Genomic DNA, 16,228 nt, shown 5'->3' with positions numbered 1-16,228 from the left:
ATATACTGCCCAAATTACCAATATATACTGCCTTAGCTACCAGATATATTGCCAGAATTACCAGATATATTGCCAGAAATTCCAGACGTATTGCCAGAATTACCAGTGATTCCGGATGTTATAGATCCTACTATTCCTTCATCACCAGATGTGGTTGTTATCGTTGTCAATCCAAACAAAGTAAACTACGGAAAGCTAACTCCCGAATACATTAGTAAATTAATACTGTCAGGTAATTTCATTTTGACATTTCAATTTTTCTTTATTTGCACATTAAGAAACTTCAAAATATATTCTTTAATTTGATTTTTCGGAACTGCACATATATCAATAATAAAATTAACACTAATTAATAATGCTAAAAAATAAGAGTGTTTACCAAAAGGAAATGATTCATAAAAGTTAGTAACAAAGATTGAATAAAATAAAATAAAATAAAATAAAATTTTCTTCACTGCAGAGAATGGCGTGGATTGCAGCGATGTAAAAGATATTTTGAAGAAGCATGACATCCCACTGAATGATGGAGTTTTTGAAGTAAAAAAAGTGAACTGCAATGGTGATCAACAATGCAAACGAAAATTGTTGTGCAACATGACTGAAGATGATGGAGGCTGGACAGTGAGTGTTTTAGTGTTGATTTTTTTTGATGCAAAAATCTATTCATTCACAAACCTTGTTTGCACAGGTTATACAAAATCGTGTTAATGGTAAAGTGGATTTTCAACGAGCTTGGACAGGCTACAAAAACGGATTCGGCTCATATGCCCACGACTTTTGGCTAGGTAATGTAGAACAGTTATTTCAATTTTATTCTTCACTATGTATTATTCTTCATTTTTTTTCAAGGCAATGAAATTTTGTACGAGCTGACTAATCAACCAAATCACGAATATGAAATGCTAATTACATTGAAAACTGCAGATGGCCAAGAAAAAATCGCGCATTATAAAAAATTCAAAGTTGAACACGAAAAACAATATTACCGTTTGCACCTTGGTAGTTTGGACAAAGGGACAGGTATTTTGCAAAATTCCAACGACATTTTCATAATTAATATATATATATATATATATAAATTTCGTCTGCCGAATGCAGGTGATACGTTGAGAGAAAGTCGTGGCATGCCGTTCGGTACATTTGACCGTCAACGAGATGCAATTGAAACGCTAACTTGTGGCGCTTGGTGGCGATCCGGTTGGTGGTACAATCAAAAGTGCTCTTACGGTGGCAATTTGAATGTCCCTTTCAAACCGGTGGCACGAAGTTCTCATTTGAAAGGAGTCAAATGGGGTATTAGTCAAACCCAAGGCCAAGAACCAACAATAATGCAAACACGGGTAATGATCCGTCGAGTGTAAAGTCAATTAGGATTACAAGAAAAAAAAGAGAACATGCTTTACTTCATTATCTTCATTAGTTTCACCTATACATATGCATATTTTTGCTCAATGTCAAATGTAAGCGAACGAAATTGTAACCAAATTCAATAATAATAATAATAATTATTATTATTATTATTATACACTGCCCGTTCTAATTTTTTACAATAAAAATCATTCGATCGCTATAAGATATAAAGAGAAATAATACTCCCCAGTTTGCTCAGCATAATTTTCACTAGGTTACAGTTCAACTCAACTTGAACATCATTTTTCTTCATTTGTTTCAATTATTCAACAAAAATTCGAAAAGATTGCTTTTTTTCAAATTTTACATTATTGCCACCAAGCTGACAAATATCATGAAATAAAAATCACAATATCCCATGTTGTCAAGTTTACTTTATCCGTCAGCATTTTATTCTCAAATAAAACACAGTTTCTCTATTGCATTAGGCATTCACACACTTTAAAATCAAACAAACATACATTTTAACAATAATAAAATATTCATTACATGACAAGGAGTATTTGTGACGTTCAAGTTTCATACCATTCAACACACAATTTCGAATAAAAAACAAATGAAAGTATAATAATGATAACGTAAATAATAGGAACTCTGTTTACCAAAACTTATATACATGTAGATCATTTCAAAAGATAGACACCAACCAATTTTTCATTTGGGCTTCAATTTCTGAAATAAAGCTTCCATTTAGTATTATTGTAAATATTGAAACGAATACTTTCATCATTAGACAATATAAATCATCGACAACTAAAAGCAGGCTCTTAAAAATGGAAAAATCACTTCTACCCCAGCTTTAGCTTCATTGATTAGATCGAACAGTGTATCGGCTTCTTTATCAGATTTCATATTTATCAAATAAGTCACCACTTCATTTTCATTTTTCCCTTCAATTGGAGGATTTGGAACAGCAGTGAGCATAATCTTGTTCTTGCTGATTTTTTGACACGGTGTCAATTCATCCAAAAATATGTTCAAATACAAATTTCCTTAATCAAAAATTGAAAAATTATCACAAAAAAGATTCATCAATAATAAATATATATCACACACCCAACGGGGTATTGTCGCGGACGATCAACTGCACTTTGCCGTTGTCGTTTGGCTTCAAATAAACAAATCCAATTCCTTTCATAACAAATTCCTTGTCTGGCTTGAAGTACAATTTGCATCTGAAATTGCAGAAATAAATCTCAACTGAAATCACTGCCAACATACCAACTGACTTTTCCGAATAAACGCTGCCTTCTTCTTCAACTTGCACTGACTCCACTTTCGGTGGTTCATACTTTTCATCATCTATTAATAACACAAACAGTACATTGACAATCATCGCATATGCAATATTCGACTGCAAAACTGCACAAAATATACCTTCCTGTTCAGACGAGGCAGCCGCAAATCCTCCAAATACAGATGGAGTTGTTGTAGCTGTATTCGATTGATTGAACTGAAACAAATTAAACTGGCCTTTGCTGGTAGTACCAGATGTTGCGTTCCCGGTCGAGAAAGAAAATTGTGACTACAGAAAAAAACCAAACAAAAAATATTCATAAATTACAATTGCTATAATTTGAATAAACTTTAAAAAAACAATTAACCCAATTCACAGTAGCAGTAGTAGTAGTGGTAGTAGGAGTAGTAGTAGAAGTAGTAGCAGCTGCTGTTGTAGTAGCTCCAACAGTAGCAGCAATGGTGGTAGGACTTGAAAAATAACGATTCGGCGTAGTCAATGTTGATGAGCTTGTGCTTACGCTTGGAAAAGCAAACGGCAATTTGGATGCGGATACTTCTTTGTTCAGTTGGTCACACAATGCACCGCCGAAAGTTGTACCAAACGAAGAAGATGTAGTTGTAGTGGATTTTATGGAAAATGAAAAGTTCTGCGGACTCAGAGTTCCACTTGAAGATTCTTTTGCACAATCTGCCGACTTTGAAGGACTATTGTCGTTAGTTTTCTTTTCTGTTGTCAAATTTGCATCATTTTTCGCCACGATTTTCTCACCAACTAGAATGAAAAAGAATTTTTTAAAAATCACAATATAAAATGTTTTTTCCAGATCACCAATCACACCAATCAATTCAATAATACCTTGCTGAATTTTGAATAATCCTTTTGGTGAAGTACCTTCGTCACCAATGGTCTTTGGAGAAAGTTTCACTGGACAAGGGAGAACTTTTCCCGCACCGGTTTCCTTCACTTTAGGTGTATTCATCTGCCGATTAGCTTCAGATAGCCCTGGAGGCGCCACTTTATAAATTTTCACCATACATTTCTGCTTGTCAGATTTCTCTTCTTCGACAGGAGCAATTTTTTTTGGCTCAGTTACAGTAACGTTCGAAGTGTTGTCTTTGGGCTTCTGTATTTCACTCGAACTGGAAGTTTTCCTCAATAAAAAGCAGCATCAAGTACTAAATTATTAATTAATTAAATTCAACTTACTCACTAAATGAGTTCGCATTGCCCACGCCAGTAGTTTGTGCTCTTGGCAATTGTTGGTTTTCATCCCGCACTTTAATGCCCAATGACACGCAAGTGTCAATAAGAATCCGCATTTCTTTAATATAATCATGCGCTACTTTCGAAAAATCCAAAAACGGCATCTCTTCAAAACGTTCAAACATGGCCATTAACCATCTGGAATTCAACGCCTGCACGTTGGCCAAGGCGGACTTTTGCTTCACTTGCAATTCTGAATCATTCTGCACTAATACTGCTGCACTACTACTAAATTCTTTATTCCTGTTGCTGATGGTGATATTTGCTTCCTCTATAACAGGCTTGACAATGCTTGGATCTGAAACTGGAGTTGGCTCAACCGGCGGCTAGAATACTACCCATTTTATCAATGATAACAATCAAAACGCCACAGTTTTACTTGCGTCGACTTCAAGTACCCTTCGGGATTTGTGAAGCCAGTAAAATTTTTGAATGGGTTTGATCCCGTAATCTGAAAATAAATCCTACTTCATAACAGTCAAAAATGGCATTAAAAAATTTATATTTTTAAATACACGCTATTGTAGAAAAATCAATCATTATATTTTATTAGCACAGAATTCAAATTCTACTTTCAGCAATACTTGATACTTTTAATATGTAAGATTAATGAATCATTCGCATTAAACTGCAAATTCAATGATAACTACTGTACCAAACATGGATGAGTCTGTTTATACATTATACCTTTGTATGATTATATTCCTCTTGTTGCAAAACTAAAATGTGAATAAAAATCACTTCGCTTATTAAAATTATGTGACCATAATTACATTAGTTATTTAAAAAGTGACTTCATTGCCGAATTAACGAGATATCAACAGTAGAATTTATATACTTCGACAATAAAAACTGGATACAATTAATGACAATTTGTAAAAGTAATGCTAACAAACAGCATGCTTACTTCCGCATTAGCAGCACTGCGTCTTGATACTTTTTTTATCAAACGTTTCCTTATCACTTCATCAGAAGCTCTGGCCATTGGACCACTCTAAGAATGCATAAATTTTCAAAGTAAATAAATGAAAAATTCTTAATAAATGGAAAAATTACACTCTGTTCTTCAGGCGTTCGTGGATCATCATCGCGTTCAAATTCTTCTCGTGTCAATTCAGAGTCGGCGGTTCGCTTCGACTTCATACCTACTTTTCTGAGATTATTACTTTAGCAAAAAAAAACTTCACTGCACCAATATATATACTGGTTCAGGTAACCATTTTTCAAACAAGATACGTATAAGAATGAAAAGTTTTATTACTGGCACTTTCTGATAAGATGGTATCTTGTATTTTTTAAATTAATGCACTGAACTATCTATCCACTTTGGTCAAATCTCCATTCCAGTGGCAGGCAAGTAATAAGGCAACATTTTTTGCTCCAATGCAGCTCATCTCCATTGCACTGGCAGCATTTTCAATTGCATTAACGTAATACAGGCCATCGGTTAAAATAAAACTGCAGTCCCTACTTTGTCCAGTATATTCGGGATAAGCCAACCAGGATACAGCAGTGTGGTATGAAAATTGTTCAAAAACCATGTTCAGCTGTTCCGTGGTCAAAAAATCTCGGCTGAACAACTTGTACATGTCGTAATTTTTTCCATTCTTCCTTTCCAAACGGTCATCTTTGCCCAATTGATCCACCTTTACCATACTTGCAATTGGAAAATCAACATCACTGACCAGAACAGTTTTGACATAGTCGGGCCGATTCGACCACGGATGATGTTTGCGCAGAATACCGCTAACAAATGTGGCCACTGTTCTATGGTAAGCAGTGCGAAAAGGTTCCAAGCTGGGCAAATTAGCCAAATTCAATTCAATTTGGCCAGCAATCAACGGACAAGCTATTACCACGGATCTGTAACCATCTCGCCATGTGTTCAATGCTCCATCGCTGGCAATATGTAATGAAAACGAGCCGTTCATTTGGCGGGTTATTTCTAAAATTCTACAAGAGTGAAAAGTCGCTTTGGAGGTTTCGAGCAATTTTTCAGCTACGGTGCAATTGCCTTCAGCAACCGACCACAAATTCTGCTGCATCCCGGCCAAAGAAACTAAACCTGAACAACTAGAAAGTAAATTTGAGAAGAGAAATTTTTTTTAAAATAAATCCCATACATACCGACAAAACTGTGAATATCAACCGACTGTCCATAATTGCACAACATTGCCGCTTGAACAAGTTCGTCAATGATGGCATTTTCTATTCCACACTTTGTCAAAGCGAACCTCAAACTGCAATTCAAATTTGCTGCCAAATCTGCATCCAATGCAGAAACCAACTTTCGAACAGTTGTATAACAATAATTGCTTTTTTGCATCGCATAAATCTTTAGAAACCGTTTTAAACACTGCCCAAGTAGAAATTGCAATCGAATTGGATCAAGCTTGTATCGCAACAGCAAGCGAAAAAGTGTCACCAAATTTGAATTGGATCCTGTAAAAATCAACTGACTGCCATTAAATATCCCAAATGGACTGCCAAAAGCAAAACTTCGACCCAAACCTGAATTATTGAATCTATAAATCGATTTGTGAAATTACTCGATTTTCACAATTTTTTACCAAATTCTTTTTGAAAATGCACCATATACTCATTTTGAGGATGAATAACACTGCCACCTGATTCGTAGTGCCTTCTTTCTATTTCTACTGTAGCTAAGCGACCACCAACTTTGCCGCTGTCGAAAATGTCGATTTCAATTCTGTCGCCAAATATTTGACGCAAAAAGTAAGAACAAGATGTACCACCAATACCAGCGCCAATGACAGCTATCAAAAAAAAAACAATAATCAAAACAAAAATGCAAATTCCATAAGCAAACTAAGAAGTAGGCAATAAAAATTCACGTATTTTCAAACAACAGAATATTTTCTTAACATACAACGGAAGCGTTATACCAATTTTTGAAGGGCTTGCTGTAGCTATAGAACGGATAAAACCAGCTCCACGTAACTGTCGTAAATAGTACATAAACGAATCACATCTTAATTCCATTTTCCTCATAAATAACTAATTACTGACTGCCGCATTCCAAGCGTCGTCGCTTTCCTTAAACATACTCAATCCAGAAACAACGAAATTATAAACCGAACTAATATTTAAAAATCAAATTTTTTAACAAAAATGAAACAAACTTTTAATAAAACAATTTAAAATAATAATTTTTTTAATTTTATGACAAATTTTCTGTATTAATTATTATCATGTATTATCAAAAAGTATTAATTGATAATGATTCCTGAATCAAAATTAAATTTAATAAAATTAAAATTAAATTCTGAATGTTTAATTTAAAGAATTTCATTATAAAATTACGCTCTGCTTGCAAATCGAAATGAAGATAGTAACTAGCAGCATACCTTGTTATAAAAAAATGATTGTCAAGATTAAATTTTACAAAGTTTTGTAAAATGCAATTTGTAATGCTTTGAGCAAAAATGATGGCTGCTGTATTTCAGAAAACTTAATATAGAATAGAACATTAATTACTGCCAGAATTTTTCATTTTGTCATTTATATAAAACAAATGAAATTTTTCGTGATCGTATACTACAAGCAGGTGCTGATAGCAAGTTACTGCAATTGGAAAATTGAAAATGAAATTTATTAATATTATGCTTTTATGCAACAATTCAAAACGCACATTTAATTAATTATTTTTCCATTTATATGTTGATAACCAAGAATTGTTGCAAAAATTGGCTAGTAATATTGAGGCAATAGGTAGATCAAATATCAATGATTCATTATTTTATGGGGTTTTATTTGTTAAAAAATGCATATTATTTTATCTAATAAAAAAATAAATTATCTGTTTGTATCAAATTATACTGTAATTTTACTAAAATTTATCCTTGATTAGCGTTCATCCTTACAACATTCTGTTGATTTGTATTCTTTCTTAGTTTGACGTTTTTTATTTTTAAGCTGAAATTGTAACAGTCACTGGTGAAAAATGTCCGGTTTTGCATAGTTAGTGTGAATCATGCTTTTCAAAGCAATAAATTGTGAAAGATTGATGCACTGATTAGCAACAACATGTTGTCTTCATTGTGAACAGGACACCGAGCGTATAACTGTTCGAAAATAAAGAAATATTCAGTGGTCGGACATGACGCTTAACACTGTGAATTGCAGCTACATGGTAACATACAGCCCGTGCTGTTCCACGGAGGCGCTAGAGATCAGGAAGGAATCGGTTTGAGAAAAGCAGTTCGGGTAGATTTCACCTACTCTGGGATAAAGGGCATGGCCTGACTGTCAGTTGTTGAGTTGTTAGGGCTGCAGCTGTCGAAGAATTGAGGGGCTCATCTTCTCTGATTGCCTCGAGTGAAGTTGTGATTAAGCAACCTTAAGCCAACGCAATGCATTTTTGCACTTGTTGTGCTCAAGATATACATGTATCCGAAGTCGCTGAAGAAAGGTAAATAGTGCTGATGAACGTTGACAAATTCTACTGGTTAAGCAAGAATGGTTGGAAAGATGATCATCCAATTAGTTGATTCTCTAATTCCGACCGAAAATCACTCTGAATTCTACGATGGCTCAGACTGTTGCGCCATGGAATCCACGAAAACCAACTTTGATCATTTAATTTTAAAATGAACTTCTAGGCAGATGTAATTAAAATAAAAAAAATCCGATCATTTTTATTTTAATAGACCAATTGAAATCTTGATATTGCGCGATTTCTGTGGCCAGAAATTATTCATATGAAATTGATTTTTTAAATTTGAAGCTGAATTACAAGCATGATTATTTGAACAATACCTGACAAATTCGTACTGAAAAAACACATTTAGCTTATTTATTATCAATTGCTGTTTATTTATAGCTGTTGTGGTTCAACAATTTTATCATTTCAAAGATTCGTGAAAAAAAAACAGAAACTACATTTTGTTTACTAAAAGTAGAAAATGCTTTGTCGATTACGTAATTGTAATTTTATTTTATTATATTTAGCAACAACATTTGGCATTTCTTTTAAATAAAGAATATAAAATTGTATACATTGCTTAAATTCTTTGGTTGATTAATTTATTCATTGCCGCTGCGCCATGTGAAAATGTACATTTTCGAAATGTGAACTGCCACTTCAACATCGTAACATTATCCATAAACGTTGAGTATCAAATTGTCTCCTTCTTTAAACAAATGATTTGAATTGTTTAATTAATAACTTTTATAATAAATGCTTTATAAAAAATAGCTTAAAAATTAAGTATAGAATTTTTTTCAATTTCTCTGCATTTACATACATGCATAGGTGTATATATATATATATATATATATAATATTGACCAGATTCAGTTTCAATTTTAACATATCAAATGCCGAAAATTTTCAGTTGATACAAATCTAAAGTTAGCAAATTTACAATTTTTTTCTAAAAATTGTTCATCAAAATCATCACGTTTCAAAGTTTCAAATTTCAACAGTTATTATGATGAAAATAATAAATCAGCTAGTGTGCGCTAATTGCTGATCACACTCGTTTTCACAAATAGCTCAGCTAATGTTAAGCTGATTTGTTTGCTTTGCCTCCAGTTGCTGATTGAAAAAAATATTGTTAAAAATTTTTAATGGAAAAGTTGCTGTTTAATCTTAATTATTAATTTATAAATCAATTACTGATCACTTTTGAATCAGACGTTCAAAAATGTGATTGCTGATTCAACAAAAAATTATTTCAAAACATTAATCAAAATAACTTTAATACTGTGCATTTATTGAATATCATTTTCCAATTTGAAAACTGAATTCCATGATGAATTATTAAGTAAATTGTTTGTTTATTTATTGATCATATTGTTTTGAAATATGCTTATGAATAGTGGAGAGAATTGGAAAATTCCTTCATCAATTTCAACACTGAAACAATTCCAACTGCACTGTTTACTGATACTATGTCAATAATGTTGAAATATACAGCGCAGTGAAAATTGTTGCTGGAATTATTGTTGAAATGATCTGTTTTGAAATCTAAATATTTTCTCCACTGCTAATCAGTCGCTCGCAGTAATTTGTGACAATATTATTCATTTCTGCTGCAGCCGATCACCGGTGCAACGGCGAAACGTGATTGGTCAATTCGACGAAGCGGATGATGAGTCATCACTTTGCAGATGCCAGTTTGAAATTTCTACCGCACACAGTGCAGTTGCAAAATTTTGCCTACAGCCTCGACAACGTCAGCTAGCTTTCACGTTTCGCCAAATGAATCGAATAATCAATCACCAGTGTCCACGTTGTTCCAAGACGGTCTACTTTGCCGAAGAAATTGTCGCCATTGGTCAGCACTGGCACCGTGCTTGTTTTCGATGTGGTCAGTGTGATTCGGTGCTTTTATTTTAATATTTTGGAAATTTGAAAAAAAATATTTTCAACGATCATCTTTTACAATGATCTTTTCAATGATTTATTTCATTTAACATCTGGAGCTTTCAGTAAGATGCTGCATGGTTTTTGGCAATTTTCCAAAATATTCAAATCAATAATTAACACAAACACTCATTTTCATTTCAAGTATGCAGTATTTTGTACATTTCTTCAATTGTAGCAAATCCACAATGTCAGAAACGATTGGACAGTTTGAACTGTGCTGACCACGATGGTGAAGCTTACTGCACTTATTGCTATAAAAAGCTTTTTGGCCCAAAAGGATACGGATACGGCCAAGGTGCTGGCGTACTGTCAATGGAATGCGCAAACAATGGAGAATCTCAGTTAAGGTAACTTGTAACTTTCTACTCAGTTATGTTGAAAATTTGAATATGCTCGTATAGAGATTACTAGAAAAAAACCTCTGTATACATATACTCTAAATGTATTCTTTCTCATCTGCTTATTTAAAAGCATTTTGAATTATTAAATTAAGCACTTTAATGAGCTTTTTATTTTAAAAATGATATTAATCATTTGCTAAAGCATAAATTATGCTTTGATCAAAGAAACGAATGCTTCTTATTCTTCAGAATTGTTATTCAAGCAGAAATACTATTTTCTGAATGAATCACTGTTGGTTGTATTTAGAAACTGCATCTAATTTCTTTTTATTTTTGACAGAACCTTTGACGATAAATTTGACTAAATGAGTTCTGGTTTTAGTGTTTATAGATGAAATATAACAAATGCAATATTACTTTTTCAACCATCCTTCTCAATTTCGAATAGCTAATTTGTATGACAAATTTATTTGTAAAAACACATATTCAACGTAATATATGCATATATTTTTTTTCTAATAAATTTACACATCAATAAATACTAGATTAGCTAGTTTTGTGTAAATAATGAGCAAAGAGTGCTTGTTCTTGTTACATTAATCAAAGAGGGCACAAACAGAATTATTTACATAATTGTAATAAAATATCTACAAGTTCAAAAAGATCCATTATCATTATTTCGTATTGTAATTAAGAGAATATGATACTTTTTGTTAATTATACAATGAAAACAATTTCGCAGTTATATTATTCATTTTTATTTTATTAAAAATATCATATTTTTAAAAATATTTTTGAATGATTAAACTGATTCATTAAATAACAACTCAATATTTATTTTCAACGTGGAATTAAAAAATAATTGAATAATATTTTTCATGCATTGCTGCTTCGCTGTTTTGAATAAATCTGATAAAAAACGTTAGCATCTTCATTCCATTTTTAAACAAAATTGATTTAAACAAGCTTAATAATCTTATATTTAATAATAGATATTGATTGGATAAGTATTCTTTCAGTACTTTGTGCGCAAAACTTGAATTTTAAATTTCTGTTACGAAAGCAACTGTTAAAAATGAATGAGTGACGTTGAATCGATTTTGGTAATTCTTTAAAAGTTTCTTTATCATAGGGGCAATAATTTTTATTATTAGCGTGAACTAAATCCACTTTTACATTGAAATAAATTTTAACAAGTGCATAGATATTTTTTTAATGTCAATCATTTTAGCAACGTTTCATCATTTGCTCAGGCACAAGTTGCTCCGCTTTTAGAGCGATCTTCAGCTACAAATCGACAAGATTCTGCATCTATTTTTAATAAAAGTACTCGACATTCTATGGGAAGTATTGAACAGCCAATTTGTCGACGCTGTTCTCGAGCAGCTTACATTGCAGAACGAGTTGTCAGCGCTGGAGGAGTATTTTTATTTTTTGCATTTCAAAATTATAATATATATTAAAAATTGCGTGGTGCAGTTCAAATTTAATTTAAATAATGTGCTAATTTTAATTTTTTTAAATATATGTTCCATATTTCAGGTATGGCATAAAGTGTGTTTAACCTGTGCTGAATGCAACAAAATTCTAGAATCTGCAGTGGCTTGTGAAAATAACGGAGAAGTTTATTGTAAAAGTATAATCACAAACTTTTTTCAAATATTTTCAATTTTTAAATAAAATGTTCTAGCATGTTATGGTCGTAAATTTGGTCCGAAAGGCTATGGATATGGTGTTGGTGCTGGGACACTGCAAACTCCAGTTTGATGAAACTACATATATACATCTCTGCCAGACATTATTTGTAGACAGTATTGGAAAACTTGAAAAATTAACTTTTGATTTATCATCTTATTATGCTAACCCAGAATTTTTTGTTAATGGCGAAATAAAGCATCTGAAATTTCATTTCAATAATCCAGCATTTCACCATTGACAATTTGGATGACGAATTTAAACAAAATTCTATTATAAATATTTTTGTCAGCGTAGAAAGCAGATGAATAATGAACGGATTTTGAGTTACTTCAGAATTCCATGTTTTCATTGAAGATGACAATTGCTATCCTTTCAACTGAATTACCACTCCATTATCAGAAAACGATTTCATAAATTAAAAAAATATATGGTATATAATAAAAACGATTGCTCAGTTGTAACTTTATTTCATGGCATCACTTAAAATTTATCCTTATTTTGTTTTAAAATTTAGTGTTTAATTTTTTTTTAAATTCTCATGAAATGCATTTAGAAGGGTAGTCAATTTGATGTACTTGAATTTTTTTAAATACAGTAGTACATTTTACCGTACGTCGTAAACAAATTTGTTTAGAGCATTCCGGTAGTTACGCAGGTGATTATACTGAAAGTTTTTGCTCCACGGAAAATTATTTTTAATATTTAGTTTGTTAATTGTAATCGTTTAATTGATAAAAATGCCATTAATAGAAGGTTTTGGAAATGAGGTTGTTATTGCTTTGGGTTTTTGGTTGTTCGTTCTGCTTATAATATTAGCTTGGCTTTCCACATCTGTTCCGCAAGATACGAGAACCTACGTCGTTGTGCAGTATGAGAATAACGACGCATCAGCTGTTGTACAAGTAAGATTACTTGTATTTCGCGTATTTTGTCGATGCGCACAGCTTAATTGTTCAATCAGTTGCTTAACCGTGTTTCATTTTTTAAGTTCTTATACATTTTCGCAAAATGTTACAAATTTTGTGATACATGTCTGAATTTTATAGGTTTATTTATGCTGGCGCATATGATGAATCTTGTAACTTTTGTTTTACCGTTGATGTTGATTTTCTCTGTTATGCAGCATTGTTGATTTTACGAAATAGGTTTTCTGTAAATAAAGTCTTAAATAAATTAAATCTTAATATATCAGCATGTAAATGCAATGAAGAAATAAATTTATATTACATTATAGAAAAACTTTTTAATACATACAGCTCCGTTGAAATTTTGCATGATAGTTAAAACGTAAGTTACAGATTTTAGTTATGATGTTAATTAATACCTATTATACGTCTGTTTAATACAGTTTACTGTTTTAATCTAGGCAACTGGGTATAATGTAATTGTCTGAGTTTTATAAAACATACACTTGAAAGTTGTTTATAAATTCGTGTCCTTAAATTTAGTCTTCTCTATTTGATATTAATTACGATGCAATATATCTGAACAGTGTCAGTGTGTGTAAGAAAGTTGATTTTAAAATAATACCTTATTTTCAATAATTTTTCTAGTATTCATTTAAAAGTGAATGAAATTACTTGATTTTCTCATTTGAAATAGTAGTGTTGAATGTAATGAGTTGTAAATTGAATTAGGTGTATGATTTTCAAAGCAGCAGCAGTGTTGTTCCGGACGAGATGAGAATAGTGGAATTATCCGATGAGCATACACTGGCGGAACCGCCATCTTTGGTGAGCAATTCATCTGACGAGGAGCAGCAACCTGTAGTCAACGATGGCGCCACTTCTGATCCTATACCTGGTAATGAGCAACCGGTCAACGAGAGTCCAAAGCCACCGCTTGCCTCGACTGAAAATGCTGCCAATGCGAAACCATTGAACAGTTCTGCTGGTGACAAACCTTGCCTGGCTTATGTAAAGCCACCAGTCGAATCTGCTTCGGAAAATGCCGACACTGCAAAGTCGACGTTGAAGTTGAGATTTTTGGACGAATCCCATCGACTGGTTGTAACTTTACTGTCGCAGAGTGTGGGTGATTTTAAAAGGTAAAATTTTTGGTTGTTTTACTTTTCTGAAGAACTCTGCATTTTTTGTTATTTTAGTTTTTGAAGTAAATTTATTGGGCATTCAATTGTTTGATATTTGTTTTATATGTTTTTGTTAAGTTGAATTTTATTTATTTTTCTTTGCAGATACTTTTTCATTGTTGTCAAATGATATGATTTATGCATGCATTCTGCAGTTGATCGTAGAAATTGGAAAATTATTTGGAATAATGTTTTAAGCAGAATTAATAATTTATAGTGATGAATTGAAATTTCATTTTAGGCAGAATTTTGAAAGTGACATAAACGAGGGTAAAATAATTCGATTAATTTACCGGGGACAGTTGCTTCGCGATGATTCTCGATCGTTGGCTAGTTACGGTCTTTCCGATAATTGTGTTGTTCATTGTCACATAAGTCAAGCTCCGTATTCAACCACCAGTGGTTCAGGTTCTTCGACGGGCACGGCTGCTGGACAACCGTTTGAAGAAGCAAATCGTTTCGACGTTGGAAATTGGATACTTCCCATTTTCGGGGTTGAATTTGCCATGGTTGGTTACGCACTTTACAATTATCCGCAATACTTTGACACAACGTCAATTATATCGTTGATTTTGTGCACGATAATATTCCTTATGTTTTGTGTGGGCTCTACCAATCGACGTAATTCTGGTGCAGAAAATGAAAACTCTCGAACGGATGCAGTAAATCAACGTGTCACATCTACTAGTACTTGACATCTGGATTCTTTTATCCCGGTATTGTGATTTTCGATTTAAAAGTCAATGAGCAGCGTATCACTTTTGGCTGTTTCAAGCCGGTTTTGGTAATAAGCTTGTTTTAATGTTACCATATATATATGCATATTTATTTGTTTATTTTTTCATATATGCCTATTTGCAATAAATTTTAAATGAGAGTTTTGTTTTATGTTCAGCTTTTTTTATTTGACACTTTAGTTTAACTTAATGCGAAATGAGATGTAATCATTTAGTGCAATAACAGAAAGAAAATTCATTTAAAAGCATTTTTTTACATTTTGAATTATTTTAAATTGTTTTTAATATTTAATTGCTGTCTTTGTACAATAAATTACACAGTATACTGTAATTTTTAAATTAATGTAATTTCCATCTTGGAATATATTGAAAATTGTGTTTATGTGAGTAATTGTTATGAAAACTTCATCTATCTTACATCTTGCCTGCATATCATTACAGTTACAGTAAATAAAATAAAATAAAATATTGATTGCCAGTTATTAAGTGCAACTGTCCACAGTGTCGAATGTTTTTTTAGTTATTTCTGGAATTCATTATTACAGTGGAAAAAGTTTTTGAACAGTATAATAGTTTTTTAATAAAATGAAATAACGATCTGCAATAAATGAAAACAAACGAAAATTCCAATGAACAGTTAATTGTCTTTTCAGGTTCAGGAATTTAAAACAACTGAGATTCTTCATTCTTCTCCAATCGATCTCATAATAATGGTTCATAAGATTGAATACAAGGTTTTTATGCTCATATTGGTATGGAAAACATTTTTTGAAGAAAAATAAGGAGAAATATGAAATAAATATTTTTTTTCTTCGTCTTCCAATTAAATATTATTATTGACAAAATCAGTCAAATGATCAGACATGAAAGCGCAACGTAAAACTTTGTAAAAATATTCTTGCTCGGACAACTTGTTCACGGTCCAAACGACAACATGCAATCCCCTCTTCTTTGCGTAATCAATGTAATCTCTTAAAAATGGAAAAGTAATAATAATTAATAATAATTATTATTATTATTTGAAAATTAGAATTGATAAAATCGCTTACTGTGATAC

General features: G+C 32.1%; 4 protein-coding genes across 4 annotated transcripts; 2 read left to right on the top strand and 2 right to left on the bottom strand.

Moving 5' to 3' along the window:
• Positions 1–148: 148 nt before the first annotated feature.
• On the top strand, positions 149–1,361 carry Tsp_01050 (putative fibrinogen beta and gamma chain, C- globular domain protein; the record flags this gene model as incomplete). Its single annotated transcript, XM_003376840.1, has 5 exons — positions 149–232; positions 461–621; positions 689–785; positions 850–1,020; positions 1,099–1,361. Coding segments are annotated over 5 exons (776 nt in total), but the record flags the coding sequence as incomplete, so codon positions are not given.
• Positions 1,362–2,163: 802 nt separating this feature from the next.
• Positions 2,164–5,056, bottom strand: Tsp_01051 (conserved hypothetical protein). The gene is given in 10 exon segments (XM_003376839.1): positions 2,164–2,402; positions 2,467–2,585; positions 2,640–2,772; positions 2,788–2,863; positions 3,096–3,421; positions 3,506–3,789; positions 3,857–4,239; positions 4,293–4,364; positions 4,821–4,907; positions 4,970–5,056. The coding sequence occupies 10 exon segments, from the start codon at positions 5,054–5,056 to the stop codon at positions 2,164–2,166; spliced, it is 1,806 nt and encodes a 601-aa protein (XP_003376887.1).
• A 170-nt stretch (positions 5,057–5,226) lies between these two features.
• Positions 5,227–6,916, bottom strand: Tsp_01052 (prenylcysteine oxidase). Its single transcript, XM_003376838.1, has 4 exons — positions 6,820–6,916; positions 6,484–6,690; positions 6,041–6,424; positions 5,227–5,978 (listed from the first exon to the last, which is right to left on the bottom strand). The coding sequence occupies exons 1-4, from the start codon at positions 6,914–6,916 to the stop codon at positions 5,227–5,229; spliced, it is 1,440 nt and encodes a 479-aa protein (XP_003376886.1).
• Positions 6,917–9,828: 2,912 nt separating this feature from the next.
• Tsp_01053 (cysteine and glycine-rich protein 1) lies at positions 9,829–15,129 on the top strand. Its single transcript, XM_003376837.1, has 12 exons — positions 9,829–9,857; positions 9,976–10,247; positions 10,482–10,653; positions 11,879–12,068; positions 12,190–12,283; positions 12,338–12,408; positions 12,635–12,668; positions 12,941–13,000; positions 13,096–13,247; positions 13,580–13,632; positions 14,000–14,392; positions 14,676–15,129. Exons 1-12 carry the CDS (start codon positions 9,829–9,831, stop codon positions 15,127–15,129), a joined length of 1,974 nt encoding a protein of 657 aa, XP_003376885.1.
• The last annotated feature ends 1,099 nt before the right edge of the window (positions 15,130–16,228 follow it).

The sequence above is a fragment of the Trichinella spiralis genome, assembly GCF_000181795.1.
Source record: "Trichinella spiralis strain ISS 195 chromosome Unknown Scfld4, whole genome shotgun sequence".
Classification (NCBI taxonomy): Eukaryota; Metazoa; Nematoda; class Enoplea; order Trichinellida; family Trichinellidae; genus Trichinella; species Trichinella spiralis.
The sequence above is the reverse complement of the archived record's forward strand: the minus strand, read 5'-3'. Positions and strand labels throughout refer to the sequence as shown.